Source organism: Erpetoichthys calabaricus, chromosome 7 (genome assembly GCF_900747795.2).
Source record: "Erpetoichthys calabaricus chromosome 7, fErpCal1.3, whole genome shotgun sequence".
Taxonomy (NCBI): domain Eukaryota; kingdom Metazoa; phylum Chordata; class Cladistia; order Polypteriformes; family Polypteridae; genus Erpetoichthys; species Erpetoichthys calabaricus.
In genome coordinates, this window is record NC_041400.2 from 48,699,200 (window position 1) to 48,719,582 (window position 20,383).

Sequence of the window (20,383 nt, forward strand, 5' to 3'; positions counted from 1 at the left end):
CCAGAGTTTGGGAGCACTTTACTCTGAACACAGAAAATAAGGTTGCAATGTGTAAAATGTGTAGGTGTGACCTTGGGTGACATGAGAGCACAACAGTGATGCACAAACATTTGAATAGGAAAAGCACTGTTACAGGCTATGTGGAGAAAGAAGACTTGCTGTCATCCCAGTAAGCAGAATTATGTGGCACAGCTACATGAACGCAATGTTTACTATGCTAGGCATAATGATGACTTTTGGTTTGAAGTGAGCAATAATTCCAGTCATAGTCCATCTCTGTACAATATGAATTAAACACTATCATACATGACCGAATTTCATGATTGGTGACTAAAATTGTGTCATTAGCCATTAGCTAATAAACATTTGGATTTTCACTTGCCATATTTGGGTATTTTATTTTTTTCACTTTGCTAAATTTTGTTGCTGCATTACATTCTTGCAAACATATGTAACTTTAGAGTGTGTGTGTTTACAAAAAATGGTTGTGAAGAAACGCAAGTCCTTGACCGAGCACAAACTTTTTTTTTTTTTTCTTCTCAATCTCATGTGCAAAGGAAATCAAAAACTCTGTAAGAATGGAACATTGAATCATAAGAACATCAACCATGACTTAAAGGCATTTCACTTATTCTTAGTGAATAGATAGGGGGTAAAATGAAAGTTACAGATTTGTTGGCTATTGAACTTCAACTGGCTTTTATACAATCCTGGAGGAAGATGTAATAATGCACAGGTACTACTGCAGCAAGCCTAGTTTAGTTGGTAAAACAGATTTGGTGGCAGGATCACACAGTTTCAAAAGTGAAAGTCTTAACAGCTCACTCCCAGCAGCAAATGACATGCAGCAGACTGCTACAGTGTGTTGGCTACAAACAAATGTGCCAAAGAATCTGTGGGGTTAAAGGATTTCCAGACACCTTTCCAGAAAAAAGGTTACTAGAATAAAAATGAACGATAATGCAAAAACATATGACCTTTCAGTTGAAATAAACTTTCCATATTACATAGCAAAAGGACAACTGAGTTTCACACAAATAAAACCACTTGTTTTGCTGCAAAAGACAAATAGTCTGGACATTTCCCCAAAATATGACAATGATGTTGTTGTGCTGAATTAATTTCAAATGTTGCTGCAGAATTATAAAACAAAACGGTGAAACAGACACTTCTGTGGTGAAGTACTGTGGTGGTCAGATACTTTATACTTTGTCAGTAAACTGAAAAAAATAACTTAATTTACATGTTTAACTTGGAAGTGTTGGTTTAATGTGATTCTGAAAACATAAGCCAAATTGTGAATTTAGTAATTTATTGAATACTGTTGTATTTTTAAGGAAATTTTGTTTGTGTGTTCATTGCACAGCCAAAGCCAGAAGTGCTGCTAAGTGGTTTATATTTATTTATTACTCTTCTCGTGGGCAGACCTCTGATGGTCAGAGCCACACCGTATTGGATTTTTGGTCCAGTCAGTTTATGATGTCCTTCCTAGCTCATTCAGTCTGCATTACTGGGGACTGGTCGATATACCGGCATGCTCCCTGTGTGGAAGAATGGGGAGCCTAGAGCATATCTTGAGTTGTTGCCTAAAGACTCTGGGAGAAGGCTGATATCACTGGTGGGATGACCAGGTGCTTAAGACAATGGAAAGCATTGGTAGTGTGATTACCAGCTGCCAGAGGATAAAGCCCTTTAAGCAAACCATCAGCTTCTATAGAACTGGAGAAACCATCAGCTTCTATAGAACTGGAGAAAAAAACAAGAGGAACAACTAAGTCTAGCTAGGAGCTTTTATACACCGCCACAGGACTGGCAGCTGACAGTAGACTTGGGCAGTTAGCTCAAGTTTCCTGAGCATATCACCAAGACTACCCTTAGACTAGATGATGTTCTGGTGTCAGAAATTACAAAGAGTGTAGTTATGCTGGAACTCACTGTGCCATGGGGAGATTAAATGGAGGAGGCCTCTGAGCGAAAGAGAGAAGTATGAGGGCTTAGTTAGTGACTTCAGCAAGCAAGGCTGGAAGGAAAGGTGCTTGCCCGTGGAGGTAGGATGAACAATCTCTCTGCAGGGCTTATACTGTACTAGGCATCACAGGCGAGAGGAGGAGGGCCATCTACAATAGCACTGAGGCAGCAGAAAAGGCTGCGAGGTGGCTCTGGCTCAAGATCCGTGGGAGAAGGCTTCTAGGGCACAAACTGAGGCAATAAAGCAAAATTCATAAAATATAAATATTCATATTGATAAGCATAAATGTCCTCTATAAAAAGGAATGCTTTTGGCACAATTGCTAGCATTACTGCTTGTATTTCGTAGGTATTTTCAATGAGCAATATGACTTGCTTTAAGATAATTACTGCATTATGAAATATAAACAAAGATGTGTATGTTATTTGTGTGATAGACTAAACATTAACAGGATCTGTAGATTAAAAATATTGATCCTTATTATTTTTTTAGGTGTCATTACCAATTTGTCAAAAGTTAAAATTTCACCTTCCAGAAATCTAAGACGTTAAATGAATTAACTTTTCAAAATGCTGTTTTGTGGACTTGGAACTAGCAGACAGAAAGATTTAAAAATTACATATTTTATAATATGCATTTTTAAAAGTAATTGAAATTCGATTTTTAAAAAAATGTTATTTGCAATGTGTTGCAAAGAAAATAAACTATAAATATTTTTGGTAATAATATAAAATTCAACCAATCGGACAGTAGAAAATATTTTACACTAGTGGACGACTACATGTGAGAACTGTTAACTTACGTGAATTATATACTCCATAAGAATTATTGCCTCTATATTTTTAACTAGTTTATTTTTATGTATGTTATAATTTGCGTTTCAACGTTCTTCTTTGCATGAATAGTACTACAACTCCAGAGACCTGGATTTCATTACCTTTTTTTTTTTTTGTACTATCAGTGAATAGTTTTTCAATTCTAATCCCTGTATAGATTTCAGAAGTCAGATCCTTCCACATTGTTTTGGAAACCTATCATTTACTCTGGAATTAATATTTGACTTAATGCTGGTTTAAAATCTTGAATCAAACACCTGTTAATTACCTGGAAGACATAATTATAACAAGAATCTTGGGTCAAACTGTGAAAATAGTAACCTAGATGATTTGCTTGTTTTTAAATGAGTTCCTTAAACTTCATCTGTGTCCAGATGATACTTCATCAAAGGCTAGATCAGCGGTTCTCAAACTTTCGTATTTCGCGCCCCCCACCCTTTTCTACGTGGAATAATTCTGCGCCCCCTGCATAATATAAGATAGATGAGAATAACCCATAATACAACTAACAAAGGTATGATACTCGTGCGGTGTCGCATTATCCTATTATTTTTACTTCCATAAGATTTGCATGTGTTCGGCTAACTGCGATGAAATATTTGCAATTTATTTTTTTTTAAGTGCTTTAATAACTGATAAAATACCTTGTGTGATTTTTGGTAGTAATTCTAATCCCAAAAACAAAGAATAAATTATTTATTCTTATTTAATTATTTTTTTAAGTAAGAAACGATTAAATATGTTTTAATTTTTAAAAATCTCGTAAACGAGGACACCGATGAAGTCAATCTGCGCGAGACAAACGTATTTTCGTCCGACAAATATTATACCGCTGTTAGTTGTATCATGAAAATAACCCAATATGCAGTAAATTATTTAACTCAATTTGGCAATATTGGCTACACTGCCAATGTGGTGCAGTCGTGCCACATTATCACCTGATCTACTGTTACCTGAATGTTCACGACAGATACCAACACGTCTCGCACTTTAAAACAGGCACATATTAGTCATTAGATCTATGCCTTGTTTTAATTTTAGTTATAATGCATTCGTTGTGATTATATGCTTGCAAATTTAAAACTGAAATAAAAATGTAAAAAATTTATTTTGATGTCTTGTTCATGTATTCGACGCCCCCCTTGTATAGCTTCAGCCAGCAACCCCCGCCCCCCGGGGGCATGCCCCACAGTTTGAGAACCGCTGGGCTAGATGGTATTGTTGATCTTAATATGACAAAAGTCAGCTGTTAAACCATTGTGAAAGACAGCAGTATGTACTCTTTTTATCACATTATTCAAATATTGTTTATGAAAATTGGTAAATTAAGAATTATGGTTACTCTTCTACTTTCTACTGCAGTCTGCAAATGAAACATTAATGATAAAAGGCTGTTTTGGAAGGATATTCTCTCTGGTAGAAGTCTGTATAGCACTTCCCTAATCCCCATAACATTGTTTCTTCATGAAACATTTTTCAGCTAGTAAAGGAAAAAAGGTTAAAGTGCAGGATCATTCTTTTACAGTTCTGTTTTTCTAGTTGTGCATGCTGCATTACAATGAAATACAATATATGTTAAGAAAATCTGGAAACAATGCTGTATATTAGTTACATTTTATTAATGTGCTGTCTGAGGAACTTGTTTTTTGTGTTTTAAGCATATAAAGTACTATAACAACATAGTCAGTGGGAGGGTGCATACTATGTTTAGGCTACATTTACATCATATTTGTTTATTATGTTATTTAATTGTTCAGTTATGAGATACTATCAATCCCTGACTCATCTTTAAGCAGTGCATATACTTTATGTGATGAGAGAGGTTTGTGGCAGTGGAAGATGTGGATTGTTCAGGCTTCAGGCGGGTGCAGGATGCCTCTCAGAGGCTGATTACAGTGCTTAGGTGATTGAGCATTCACGTGCAAATACAAGCAGATCAGTCAAGTGCTTTATTCACATGTTGGAGCAGGTGATTGTATTGCCTTTGTCCACATGAACTTTAAAAGGAAGCCTGCACAGTAAAATCAAAAGAGAGGAGACAAAACAGAGAACTGTGAGTGAGAGCACAATATCTGGTGCCTGAACTAGTGTGGCCGAGCAGTCGGTAGCCCAGAGGAAGGGGGGTATCCAATGGTGATGGTGTCCTTCTCTGGAATGCCAGAGATTCTAGAATAGCATAATTGAAAATGGAGGGACAGCTGACCCTAAGCATTTCCACAGACGTTGACAGAAGTAGTCAGGATGAGGGTCAGAGGTGTGCACCATAGCTGCAGACGTCTCCACCAGGTGCAAGACTGTTGTGGTGGATTGGGGAGCAATGGAAGAAGACACGCATACTCAGGTGGAAAGAAGAAAGGACCCAATGACTATATGATTTTATTCCAGTTTTATCATTGTGTTATTTTTTGATTTTTTTTTTTTTTAACTTGCAGACTTTCACTTTGATTTTACGGACAATTTATTCATTCAGTGAAGAGCACTGCACTGTTTTTCCGTTTGTAAATAAAACACTGAAACACTTTACACCAACACTTGCTGACAGTACGTGTCCTTCTTTGTCCAGCTCATCCTCAGTTTCATTATCAACAGTGTAACAAAGGTGCGATATAGGCGCCTGACCCGACACAGATAGACATGGAGGCACGTATAAAATGAACAAAGTATGTTTATTTTTTCTCTTCCTGCTGTGGGGCACGTCTTCCCCGTGTCCCACAGCCCAGCATAGTCCCAAACACCACAAAAGGCCCACAACACAGTTTGTTCGTCTTTTACCACCACTCCTCCTTAAGCTTAGTCCTCCTCCTCCCGACTCTGGCTCTCAAGTGGTGGTGGCTGGCCCCTTTTATAGCCCACCCGGAAGTGTTCCAGGTGCTTGTCCACCTGGTTCCAATTGCACTTCCGGGTGGGACTGAAGACTCGTTCAGCCGGGCTGCTGATTCCAGGCAGCACCCCTTAGTGGCCAGCCCAGCTCTCAACCAGGCTGTGGAGGACTCCATCTCCCATGGAGCCATGCGGAAGCTTGGGGGATCACCGTCGGCCAGGGAGAATGCCACCAAGCATCCCGGGGGAGGTATTGAGCTGTCCATGGGTGTTCCCCTGGAACATATGCAGTAGGGCCGTCCCGGCCGGGCATGGGACCCGGCCGCCCATCACAACAGTTACAAGTTCAAGCTGCCAAGGACTGTGGAGTCAACCCAGACAGTCACAACGTATTCCTTGTTTTTATGTTTTTGTACCTGTATGTATAAGTGTATATATTCATTTTACTCATGGAACTTCTTTGGTCATGATGCTGCTCTTCCGTCTGGTGGAACCAGTCCTCACTACCAAATTTGAAAGTGACAGGAACTTGTATTTGACTAGATGTTGGCAGATCAGGTTGCTCCACGACCTTGGTGATTGTAGACTGTAGATTGTAGAAGAAGAGGAAGAGGTACTTACTTAATCACATTCCACAGGTAATGAAATGTAGTGAGACATGTTCTATACAGTTTGCAAAGAAAAAGAACTTCATGCCTTTCTTAATTTTGGTAAAAGTGCTGTTTATTGTTGTTAATGATGTTCTCAACAAATTACTTTATAATGAGACTGTACATGATGTGAGTTTGTTCTACACTTAGTGAGTTTAAGCCAGTTATTCACAGAAACCTTCTTTCTTAAATGCCATGTAAACCCTTATTTCCAGACAGAGAAATCAGGTAATTAGCCTCTGAGAAACCTGGTTAACAGAGGTAGATTTCTCCATCAATAACCCGATTGGCCATAAATGATTTTGTGGTCTGCACCACGTCTGTTGCACTCCATTATTTTTGCATTCATGTATAGAACATCCATAAAGTAAATTTCCAAAAGCAAATGTTCGGGCAAGTATATGATTCCTTCACCTGCCTGAAGTAATCTGTCTCGATTTTTCAGACATCACTAAATTTATGTTGATAGGCTGAGTGTACATCTCTAAACTCAGCAACACAATCTCGCAAGCAGTAGCATAACATTAAAAGTAATGTGTGTTACATAGTCCAATTACTTTTTAAAGTAATGAGTACCCTAATGCAATACATATTTCATTGAAGTGAAAATATTTGCATTATTATTATTATTCCAGCAGCACAGAGTGTAAAGCAAGAAGCATACATGCCAATGTGTCGCTCCTTTGCAGAGCTCAAACACACAGCCAAGCAAAAAAGAGTGTGCTATGACATTTCTGGTAACAGATACCTATAAATAAAACATCAATTTGACTAAACAAATTTATAAAACAGAAAATTATCTCAGGCTCCAATGTTACTTTTGGATTCATTGTGTCTGAAGATGACTTTTCAATTTTTAAAAATGTTTTTTTTTTTTTGCCACAGTTTAATGACATCAGAGCATTTTGGCAAAGGAAAACTCCAGAAAATTACTTGCCTATGTAAACATGGGTTTTTAAGAAGCCAAGTTCCTTTGTTAACTCGGTTATTCACCATAATTTGGTTATGTATGTGTATGTAAACGAACTGATTGATTTCACTGACTGTATTCAAATACAGTACTGCAAATGACATTGTAGTTGGCATTTTTCCAGATTTTTCTTTAAGGTATTCTTACTATATTGTATGTTTATTTTTGTTTAATTATAATTGCTGTTATTACCATCTGTCTTCACAGATCCTAGGTCTGAATCCTATAACTCTTCATTATCGATGCAGAGTTGAGACATTGTACTCATGCTGTTTGCATTGTAAGGAAACATCAGTATTCCCAGCTGTTATTTAGACAAGACAGTAATTTATAATGAAGCTTGCTTTATATACAGTAATACACTTTTGCTTTCATGGCAAGTTTGAAATATATGACTTACATATCTTTGAAGTGAACTTCCTGAAGTTATGCTCTTATTTATTTATTTGTTTGTTTGTTTTATTTAGTTGCCACATGAAGAAGTGAAGCTGAAAGCTGCTTGTGAGTCCATGGTATGCCTTTACCCTTCATTGACTTTTCCTCTCGAATTTCTTAGTCTGCACTTTATAGACAAAGGTAGGTCTATTGTCCACATTTTCAGTTTTTCAGAAAAATGTTAATACTGTTTTGCTTTTTTACATTGCTAGTTTAATTAATCTTAAGTACCAATTATTTTCAAGTTAAAACAATAACAAATTTCAAAATGAAATACCTGCGTGAAGTTTGCATGTTCTCCATGTGTCCACATGGGTTTCCTCCAAGTGTTCCGTTTCCTACCAAAATTTAAAGACATGCAGATTAGGTGGATTGGCAATGCTAAGTTAGCCCTGTATGTGTGTTCACCCTGCAATGGTGTGAAATGCCACAGGAGAATAACCATAGCTCAAAAATTACTTTTCTAGCTAGGAGAAGGAGCACACTCAAAATAGGAAAAAAGTCAAGGAAATGAGCTCTCCTGTCCAAACACTGTCACTAGAGGATACACTGCATATGGGCATGTGTTAGGTAAAAGGAAATCAATCCCTACATTCTTGCCAGAGTTGTGTGCTTCAGGAGGTTGAAATAGTTTGGAGATAGGACCTCAGGAGAATAGTTGTTTACATTTTCGAAAAATAATCAGAGGGTTTAATGTGATAATTACACTTGTTTTTACCCATTGATGTGTCATACATGTCGTGGTAGACTACTAAGCATAATGTAGCTCAGAGTAGATGCCTCCACCTTTTCAGTTTCTTCTTCTTTTGATTTCAGCCAGGAAACTGTCTGTGCTAATGTAGGAGTGAGTAGAAATGGTTGTTTCTTGCAGTGATGAATTGAAATATAATTTTGAGAGTTAGTGGGGAAAAAAGACGAGCTGTTCTTATAATAAATCAGGTCACTTGGACCCTGTAAGCAAAGAACCTGTTGGCTATTAGACCTAAATTATACAGGGTTTGGATTACTCCTAATTTCCTTACTTTTGTGAAAAGTAAAAAAAAAAAAAAAAAAATACTGTATTTGTTCCCTTCTGTAGTTAGGAACCTCATCCTAGTTATGGTAACTGATTCAGGTCAAAGCTTATATATATTTAAAAAAATGTTACTGGTTAATATGACCACTTTGAGGATATCTTTTCAAATCAGTTTGTCTAAATTTGAACAGCACAGTTACTGTTGAAAAACACCCATGCATAAATGTTGCTAAAATTCCCAGAGGACACCTGAAACAATGTTCATCTAATTCATGTATTAAGGTGCTTCATTTACTCAGACAAGGAGAATTATACAGTGACAAGTTGTAGTTATTATTTTGTATAATTAAATTGGTATGGCTAAAAATGTGATATTACACATATATAGTTAAGCAAGTAAGAAATTTGTTAGTTTTTATAGTAGTACATTATGGGGTGGTTTCCCAGACAGCAATTAAGCTTAGCCCTTGACTAAAAAGGCCTTTTAAACCAGACTTACTTTAATCTGCTTCCTTCAGTCATGGTTAGTACTAGGGTGTTGTACCGTGTTAGCCATTATGAATGTAGAGAAAAGCCAAGCAAAATGACACCTTTTATTGGCTAACTAAAAAGATTACAATATGCAAGCTTTCGAGGCAACTCAGGCCCCTTCTTCAGACTTCATCTTGCCTGAAGAAGGGGCCTGAGTTGCCTCGAAAGCTTGCATATTGTAATCTTTTTAGTTAGCCAATAAAAGGTGTCATTTTGCTTGGCTTTTCTCTACAGTCATGGTTAGAAACAGACCTATACTTAGCCTAGTCTTGAATTAACTGAGTTGATTTCCTGAAAGAAGAATAGGGCTACTCCAGGAGTAAAGGACATCTTAAATTAAGCCTACAAAGAGTTAGATTTATCTTCAGATTAACATTGTTTTTTTTAACATGGATTACTTGGATTATGCCATTGGAGATCAAAGAGTATCACCAGCTAGACAAGTTCTGTCTGACAATAGAGACTCATTATAACATTTTGATGAAATTAGTTTTCAAGATTGTTTTTGAATACATAAAGTACATGCCATGGAGATTATTTCATGTTTAGAACCCTGGCTTTCACGTGTGACCCAAAGAGGATGGTCTCTACCAGTTTGTCTCCAGGTGCTCATAACTTGTAGATTTCTGGCACATGGCACCTTTTACTGAGAAACTGGGGATTTATGTGTTTAATGTATTTAAAGTCATTCACAGAGTGTGCAGGGCAATTTGTGAACTAAGAGAACAATATATAAACTATCTGATGCTATAACCCATGCTAACTCTAAGGTATAATTCTACGAATGTGGGAGCTTCCCACGAGTCATAGGCTGCATAGACGGAACAAATATTCCCGTAAAACATCCCTTTTATATAGATGTTCAAGGTGTTTGCACCCTTATGTTATAGTTTTCAAGCTTTGTTGCATGTTGGAAAGGTGCCACTCATGATTCACGGATTTTTCCTAACTCATCTCTGTATGGTCAGTTTGTAAGAGGAATATTGTTTGGTGACTGCAGGTATGCTAAGAAAATTTTTTTGTTCATCCCATACTTGTACCCAACAACAATTGAGCAATGACGCTTCAACCAGGCTCACATGCAAACTAGAGTCCTAGTAATGCACGAGTTTGGTGTTTTGAAAGAGTAATTTTCAGTGCCTTTGGAAAACAGTTCAGTTCAAGCCAAGATAATACTGCATTGTTATGATTGCAACAGCTGTTCTTTACAAATTTCTGAAACCACATGGATGCCCAGATCCTTCAATAAAAGAGGACAGCAAACCAGATGTATCTCCATTTACAACAGAACCCAGAGAAGGACTTGCATTGACATTATTTTCATCATTACATTTTCACATGTAATGAGAAAATAAAATATTATTAAAAATAAAAGTATTTTTTCTGGTATGTTACAGACACAGTCATAACATCTAACATGAGTTAATAAAACAATATTTATTTTACAAATTCATGTATTGACGTGAAATTTGTGAGTTCCATCTCTCTGCTTAAATTTTCATTTTTTACTCCTCCTTATTATACTTTAGTTTATGTTTGTGAAATTCATTAGACAGCCTTTCATGGATAGTAAATCTTTTTTTCTGGTGACCAGTACTGGCAGGCACTGGCACTTTCGCTTTCGATGAAGTGGAGGGTAAACTGCCTTGCAAATTTTCAGTTCTGTCCTTGAAACAAGAAAAAACATATGTATAGTCAAATAAATGCAGATTACATAAGATGTTTCACATCAGTTGACTGTATCCAGCAGGTGGCGTTAGCTTCCTTGTTGGAATGAGTTCTTTTGTAATTGCGGTGTGTTACATAACCTGAATCTATATAGATATGATATTAAAAGGCGATACCCCTCCTTTAGTTATACGGTGGAAAGAAATCACATTGGAGAAATAACTTAGCTTTCTTTAGTGACGGCTTACGCTGCATAACAGACGAAGGAAGCCAATGGCAACAACCCAGTTCGGGTGTGTAGAGTCTGCCATTTTTGTTTTGCTGATGCGTTGGAAGGATTTTCAGGATTGGATGACGGTAAAATTGATAACAATGATAGGTAACAATACAATTGGATGGACAATTACATTTAACATAGTGTTACTAAATAGTGATCACTAAATCCCACCAGTGGTGTAGGTGGAGATTTACAACCCCAATTCCAATGAAATTGGGAAGTTGTGTAAAATGTAAATAAAAACAGAATACAATGATTTGCAAATCCTTTTCAACCAATATTTAATTGAATACACTACGAAGACAAGATATCGAATGTTCAAAGTGATAAGCTTTATTGTTGTTTTGCAAATCTTCACTCATTTTGAATTTGATGCCTGCAACACATTCCAAAAAAGCTGGGACAGGGGCAGCAAAAGACTGGGTAAGTTGAGTAATATTCAAAAAACACCTGTTTTGAACATTCCACAGGTGAACAGGTTAATTGGAAATAGGTGTTTGTCATGATTGGGTATAAAAGGATCATCCCCAAAAGGCTCAGTCGTTCACAAGCAAGGATGGAGCGAGGATCACAACTTTGTGAACAACTACGTGGGCAAATAGTCCAGCAGTTTAAGAACAACGTTTCTCAACGTACAATTGCAAGGAATCTAGGGATTTCATCATCTACTGTCCATAATATCATCAAAAGATTCAGAGAATCTGGAGAAATCTCTGTACGTAAGCGGCAAGGCCGAATACGAACACTGGATGCCCGTGACCTTCGATCCCTCAGGCAGCACTGCATTAAAAACCAACATCATTCTGTAAAGGATATTACCACGTGGGCTCAGGAATACTTCAGAAAACCATTGTCAGTTAACACAGTTCGTCGCTACATCTACAAGTGCAAGTTAAAACTCTACCATGCAAAGCGAAAGCCATATATCAACAACACCCAGAAACGCTGCTGTTTTCTGTGGGCCCAAGCTCATCTGAGATGGACTGACACAAAGTGGAAAAGTGTGCTGTGGTCTGACGAGTCCACATTTCAAATTGTTTTTGGAAATCATGGACGTCGTGTTCTCCAGGCCAAAGAGGAAAAGGACCATCCGGATTGTTATCAGCGCAAAGTTCAAAAGCCAGCATCTGTGATGGTATGGGGGTGTGTTAGTGCCCATGGCATGGGTAACTTGCACATCTGTGAAGGCACCATTAATGCTGAAAGGTACATACAGGTTTTGGAGCAACATATGCTGCCATCCAAGCGACGTCTTTTTCAGGGACGTCCCTGCTTATTTCAGCAGGACAATGCGAAGCCACATTCTGCATGTGTTACAACAGCGTGGCTTCGTAGTAAAAGAGTGCGGTTACTAGACTGGCCTGCCTGCAGTCCAGACCTGTCTCCCATTGAAAATGTGTGGCGCATTATGAAGCACAAAATACGACAACGGAGACCCCGGACTGTTGAGCAACTGAAGTTCCACCTACACAGCTTCAACAATTAGTGTCCTCAGTTCCCAAACGCTTATTGGGTGTTGTTAAAAGGAAAGGTGATATAACAACACAGTGGTAAACATGCCCCTGTCCCAGCTTTTTTGGAACGTGTTTCAGGCATCAAATTCAAAATGAGTGAAGATTTGCAAAACAACAATAAAGTTTATCAGTTTGAACATTCGATATCTTGTCTTTGTAGTGTATTCAATTGAATATAGGTTGAAAAGGATTTACAAATAATTGTATTCTGTTTTTATTTATGTTTTACACAACGTCCCAACTTCATTGGAATTGGGGTTGTACTTAATTTCTTCTGCAGAGGTGAATATATTCTTTCTCTTGTTGTGTCTTTCATTACTTACATAGTCAGTGTTGCAACTGAATATCACTGGGCCTGTGCAGTGGGTACCATAGCCTCATATTACATTATGAATCTATAGAGCACCTTGGTGGACTTTACTATCCTCTGGCACTTACAGTGGTGTGAAAAACTATTTGCCCCCTTCCTGATTTCTTATTCTTTTGCATGTTTGTCACACAAAATGTTTCTGATCATCAAACACATTTAACCATTAGTCAAATATAACACAAGTAAACACAAAATGCAGTTTTTAAATGATGGTTTTTATTATTTAGGGAGAAAAAAAATCCAAACCTACATGGCCCTGTGTGAAAAAGTAATTGCCCCCTTGTTAAAAAATAACCTAACTGTGGTGTATCACACCTGAGTTCAATTTCCGTAGCCACCCCCAGGCCTGATTACTGCCACACCTGTTTCAATCAAGAAATCACTTAAATAGGAGCTGCCTGACACAGAGAAGTAGACCAAAAGCACCTCAAAAGCTAGACATCATGCCAAGATCCAAAGAAATTCAGGAACAAATGAGAACAGCAGTAATTGAGATCTATCAGTCTGGTAAAGGTTATAAAGCCATTTCTAAAGCTTTGGGACTCCAGCGAACCACAGTGAGAGCCATTATCCACAAATGGCAAAAACATGGAACAGTGGTGAACCTTCCCAGGAGTGGCCGGCCGACCAAAATTACCCCAAGAGCGCAGAGATGACTCATCCGAGAGGTCACAAAAGACCCCAGGACAACGTCTAAAGAACTGCAGGCCTCACTTGCCTCAATTAAGGTCAGTGTTCACGACTCCACCATAAGAAAGAGACTGGGCAAAAACGGCCTGCATGGCAGATTTCCAAGACGCAAACCACTGTTAAGCAAAAAGAACATTAGGGCTCGTCTCAATTTTGCTAAGAAACATCTCAATGATTGCCAAGACTTTTGGGAAAATACCTTGTGGACTGATGAGACAAAAGTTGAACTTTTTGGAAGGCAAATGTCCCGTTACATCTGGCGTAAAAGGAACACAGCATTTCAGAAAAAGAACATCATACCAACAGTAAAATATGGTGGTGGTAGTGTGATGGTCTTGGGGTTGTTTTGCTGCTTCAGGACCTGGAAGGCTTGCTGTGATAGATGGAACCATGAATTCTACTGTCTACCAAAAAATCCTGAAGGAGAATGTCCGGCCATCTGTTCGTCAACTCAAGCTGAAGCGATCTTGGGTGCTGCAACAGGACAATGACCCAAAACACACCAGCAAATCCACCTCTGAATGGCTGAAGAAAAACAAAATGAAGACTTTGGAGTGGCCTAGTCAAAGTCCTGACCTGAATCCAATTGAGATGCTATGGCATGACCTTAAAAAGGCGGTTCATGCTAGAAAACCCTCAAATAAAGCTGAATTACAACAATTTTGCAAAGATGAGTGGGCCAAAATTCCTCCAGAGCGCTGTAAAAGACTCATTGCAAGTTATCGCAAACGCTTGATTGCAGTTATTGCTGCTAAGGGTGGCCCAACCAGTTATTAGGTTCAGGGGGCAATTACTTTTTCACACAGGGCCATGTAGGTTTGGATTTTTTTTTCTCCCTAAATAATAAAAACCACCATTTACAAACTGCATTTTGTGTTTACTTGTGTTATATTTGACTAATGGTTAAATGTGTTTGATGATCAGAAACATTTTGTGTGACAAACATGCAAAAGAATAAGAAATCAGGAAGGGGGCAAATAGTTTTTCACACCACTGTATAACATTTCCAACTACAGTATGTTGATATATGTGCCCACCCTTTGGTGTCTGATCTCTTTAAACGAGTTATAATAGTTGTAACACAAATCAGATGCTATTCGAGATCTATTGCTATAATTATTAATAATTGTTCTTTACCAGTATTATTGCATAATTTGTCCACTATCTTTTATCATCCCCAACTTCACTATGGGATGATCTATTCCCCTTCAGTTTACAATTTAATATTATTGATGGTGAATTACAGGGCTGTGGAGTCGGTAGATAAATTCTCTGACTCAGACACCTTAGTTTCCAGTACTTCTGACTCTGACTCCCCAACTCTGACTCCTCTGTATTTAACACTAGAATTACCAAAGCCTACGAAAAAACTCGTACATCTGGCCCACGTTAAATTCCTTTGCACCTCTCCGTCTTTTGTCCTGTAAATGTGCCGATCAAGACAAGCAGCAAGTAGCCTATTATTCCATCCCCCCACCGCCGCAGAATGTGCACAAAGTTCTCCCTGTTCCAGCCTTGATTATCTGGGAGTAAAGTGCTGAAGTTTTAGAGTGGAAATAATAGATTGTTATTTGGAACACATGCATTTCATGTGTGTTCCATTTCTACAATAATCTGTGTAAACACATTGTTAAAACAGAAATGTTTTTCACATTTTAGTAATAAATGACAAAATGTAGGCATAAACTATATAATGTGTGAAGCCTGAAGTCTAAAGATCAAATAAACACTTTCACAAAAGATTCAAGGCTGATACAACAACTTCCGTGGCGTAGCGGTAAGAATTGCTGACTTGTAATTAAGAGTCCCCCGGTTCTATCCTGACTGCCTCCTGTATTTACCGTTTTCAGTAGTGAGCTGCTCTTATTGTTAATATTATACAGTTAAATACATACATTTGGTTTGTGTGTGTAACAGCCAGTGTACATTTATAGTACTTGTAAAAGTTAGCATTTTTTTTTCACTTTTATTCTCTCAGTCACAATCACGATACATACTACCGCACGGATGTAACATTATTCATATTATTCATATTCATTCACATAACATTTGTAATCAGTGACCGTGTGTTTTTTTTTCCCCGATCTTTCCAGACCCCACATGTTGCTGTATGGTGGTGTTTCTTATGTACTCCAGGACATGCAGAGGAAAGAATAGTACAGAGAGGTCAGTTCAGCGCTATAAGCAATCATCAAATTCAGATGTTAACAGTTCTCACACACGCAAGGACCGCCCTTTCTACATTTACGACATGTGTACCTGTTGCAATGTACACACTTCTCTCTATGCTATGGTTTCTATTACACATCTGAAAGAAGGAGACAATATATGTGACATTTTGAAGAAATCATTTTATGACCTGAATAGTACCAATCAGAAAACATGATCACACTAATGCAATATTATTTGAAAACAAACAGCGTTAGAGCAGCTGTAAATGTATGGTATTTGTAAAAGTTAGCTTTTTTTCAGTTTTATTCTCTCGTCACTCAGTCACGTTGACGCTCTCCCTCGCCCCAAAATCCCACACCCCTTCTGATCTGACTCTATCCAACAGCGCCAGTAGAAATTCACACCTGATCTGACGAGGTTCATTTTCAAATAATGTTGCATTAGTGCGATGATGTTTTCTGATTGGTACTATTCAAGTCATAAAATGATTTTTTCAAAATGTCACATATATTTGTCTCTTTCTTTTTTGCTCAGTGCTGCGTTGACATTGTGCACCAGAAGGTGTGAGCTTATTCAGTTCGAGAAGGAGCATGTAGGTGGCCGGTTGCTTGTACTATAACAAGCTTGACCTGGCGGTGATCAATGCGCATGTACTGTACAAGGCATGTGTAATGGGCTATAAACCAGTGTTTTAAAGAAAAGGCAGAATTTCTAGAAAATTCTGCTACAGGTTATTGCTGATGGCTATCTACAGGACACAAATATTTACCTGTCTTGCTAAAGAGTCACCTGCTTTGAATAGTCAGACTGCTTTGTCCCCCTGCCAGACAGCTGAGACGACTTCTGGAGATATTGTTTCCTTATACTCAGTGATAGTGGCCTGTAAGTCCACAGGGAAGCGGGACAGTGTATCATCATCTGTATTTGCTTTCCCAGGGCGGTATTTGATGTCAAAGTTAAAGTCTGCTAATTCTCCAACCCAGCGATGACCCACTGCATTCAATTTTGCTGTACTCAGAACATATGTCAGAGGGTTATTGTCAGTATATACAGTGAAGGTATGTGCATAATATAGATAGTCTCTAAATTTTTCACAGATTGCCCACTTCAGGGCCAAAAATTCTAACTTGCCAGAGTGGAGATAGTAATTTCTTTCAGCTGGGGTGAGTGTTCTTGATCCATAGCCAATCACACGTAGTTTACCATCCTGCTGTTGGTAAAGTACTGCTCCTAGCCCTTCGTTGGATGCATCAGTGTGCAAAACAAAGGGCAATTCAAAATTTGGAAAAGCCAGTATGGGTGGATTGGTGTGTACAGTGATCCCTCGCTATATCGCGCTTCGCCTTTCGCGGCTTCACTCCATCGCGGATTTTATATGTAAGCATATTTAAATATATATCGCGGATTTTTCGCTGCTTTGCGGGTTTCTGCGGACAATGGGTCTTTTAATTTCTGGCACATGCTTCCTCAGTTGGTTTGCCCAGTTGATTTCATACAAGGGACGCTATTGGCAGATGGCTGAGAAACTACCCAACTTACTTTCTCTCTCTCTCTCTTGCGCTGACGTAGGGGGGTGTGAGCAGGGGGGCTGTGTGCAGCTGCTTCCTGAAGGACATGCTGCACAGTGCTTCGCATACTTAAAAGCTCAAAGGGCACGTATTGATTTTTGACTTTGTTTTTCTGTGGCTCTCTCTCTGTCTCTTCCTGCTCCTGACAGAGGGGGTGTGAGCTGCCGCCTTCAACAGCTTTGTACCGGCGGTGCTTCGCATACTTAAAAGCCAAAAAGACCTATTGATTTTTTTTTTGACTGCTTGCTTTGCACTCCTTTGAAAAGGAAGATATGTTTGCATTCTTTTAATTGTGAGACAGAACTGTCATCTCTGTCTTGTCATGGAGCACAGTTTAAACTTTTGAAAAAGAGACAAATGTTTGTTTGCAGTGTTTGAATAACGTTCCTGTCTCTCTACAGCCTCCTGTGTTTCTGCGCAAATCTGTGACCCAAGCATGACATTCTAAAAATAACCATATAAACATATGGTTTCTACTTCGCGGATTTTCCTATTTCACGGGTGGCTCTGGAACGCAACCCCCGCGATGGAGGAGGGATTACTGTATATCCACAAATTTAGAAATGACTGTACGATGTTCATTAGTCCATTGAACTGGTGTCCTTGAAGGTAGCTGTACATTGGATTTTATCCTCCCTCTTGCTGTAGTCAACAAGGTAGATTTTCCAGCATTTCCAATAGTACCATTTAAAAGTTCAAACAAAGGTTTTGCCAACCTGGAAAAGTCCTGTATGAAGGAGTGGTAATAACTAAGGAAGCCCAGCAATGATCTGACTTCTCCAACTGTTGTGGGTTCCTTTTCCACTAACTGTCGGACTGCTTCCAAATCCTTAGGGTCAATCTGCACCCCCTCTTCTGACACTAGACGACCTACATACCGGATTTGTTGTCTGAATAACTCACATTTCTCTGGTCGTAATTTTATTCCGTGCTCTCTCATTCGACACAGTACCCGTCTCAAGTCTTCCACATGGTCATGAAATGTTTTGGAAAAGCAAAGTACATCGTCCAAATATGGAGTGCAACATTCATCTCTCAATTGTTCCAGTACCCCTTCCATGCATCTTTGAAATGCTGCAGGAGCATTGCTCAAGCCAAAAGAAATGCGTACCCACTCATATAGCCCCCATGGGGTACTGAAAGCAGTGACAGATCTTGAGTCCTCATCCATGAAACCTTGATGATATGCACTTCCTTGATCCAGGATTGAAAACCATGAGTAGCCCCCAAGGTTATCCAGTAGGTCTTGAATGCGTGGCAAGGGGTGTCTGTCAGGGATGGTTTTACGGTTTAGCTCTCTAAAGTCAACACAAAGACGTAAACTTAAGTCCTTTTTCCTGACACAGACAACTGGAGAAGAGTAAGCCGAAGTGGACTTCTTTATCCAACCATGATCCAAGAGGTTCTGGATGTATTCTTTCACCTCTTTGTATAAGGGCTTTGGAATAGCATTGCACCTTTTCTGCACAGGAGTATCATCCTTCAAGTGGACTTTTAGCTTCAAATCTGGAATGCAACCAATTTCACCATCTTCATGTGAAAATACATCTGATTCTTCATATAACATGTGCTTGACTACCTCTTGTTCTTCCTCTTTTAAGTGGGACAAATCTACTGGTGGGTTCCATTTCTCTCTAGCAGTAACCTTGTATTTGTTGCTTTCCTGTTTAACTCTACTGTACTCTGGGTGTGCAGCATTGACTTGGCCATCAATTAGCTGGCTGAGTATTACTGGGTCAGATGGTGGGGGAAGGACTGGCCAGATATCAATAATTTCTTCTAGAGTGCCTAATATTGTTCCACTAGGAAGGTAGATATCATGTAAGGTGTAATTTTGGAGAAGTATGGTAATTATAGTGATACACATGCTAGAAGAACCTTTTTTTCTAAATTTGCAAGTACAACCTACTACTTTTTTTACAGGTAACTATGATGAAGATGCTGTAAATTGCTACTCAAGATTATTAGAAATGGACTCAAGTAGTGGACCAGGACATATTGGTATTGGTATCAAGGCCTTCAAAGAAAATAATTACCAACAAGCTTCTGACAGTTTGATAGTTGGTAAGTTGAGTATTTGAATAAATAAATATTGGCTTGACCATATGGGATCAGTTGTTTGATTATAGATTAATAAAAATATTAAAAGCAGTTTCCTGGAAAGGTTTTAAACATTTTTCTTTTTGTCTGCTTTAACACATTCAGCGGTCATTTATCTACATATACATAGTAGACTTGATACAGCAGAAAATCCTATGCCAATCCTATCAAATCTAGTTTTCAAAGGACGATTTTAAATAATTTTGTAACACTGAGTGTGCCTAATACAATAGTCATAACTAGTATTTTTGTTAAAACTTGCATTTTGATAATGTGATATCATTTTTATCTTTTTATTTTGATGGCAGTTGTAGAGTACTGATGTCTATGCATTTGTCATTATTCAACATGCATTTTCTTTTTTATCAGGCTATTTTCTGGTATTGTAGTGGTATATTTATAATACGATTCTACGATAAAAGTTCTTTTTTTTTTTTTTTGATGTAACAAAACCTTAAAGAACTAATTGGTTACTATATGCAGGTCAACAACACAATTATGACTCTGAAAATCAGCTGATCACTGCTATGTTATTTTCATTATCTACTGGTTTAAAAATTATTTTTGGCAGAGATACAGTAGCAGTAGTAATAGTAGAACTGACATGTGTACATTTATGTAATAGCAGACTGAGTCACTTTTTGTAATGAGATAAATTGTTTTTTCCTTTTAATTGCATTGTGTATAGCTGTGCTATTGAATGTAGAAACAATGAGTCATGCATGGTTAGTATAGCTTTAAACTTTTAATATTATTATTCATTTACTTATTATTACAAGTTGAGTATTCCTAATCTGA

The 20,383-nt window shown here is 38.2% G+C and overlaps 1 protein-coding gene across 1 annotated transcript in view; it reads left to right on the forward strand.

The window, feature by feature from the left end:
• The window catches only part of skic3 (SKI3 subunit of superkiller complex), a 228,287-nt gene that overhangs the window by 47,778 nt on the left and 160,126 nt on the right, over positions 1 to 20,383 (forward strand). Inside the window, exons 8-9 of the mRNA XM_028804761.2 lie at positions 7,713 to 7,821; positions 19,409 to 19,549. Of these exons, the coding sequence (XP_028660594.2) occupies positions 7,713 to 7,821; positions 19,409 to 19,549 (250 nt within the window). The remainder of the gene's footprint in view (positions 1 to 7,712; positions 7,822 to 19,408; positions 19,550 to 20,383) is intronic.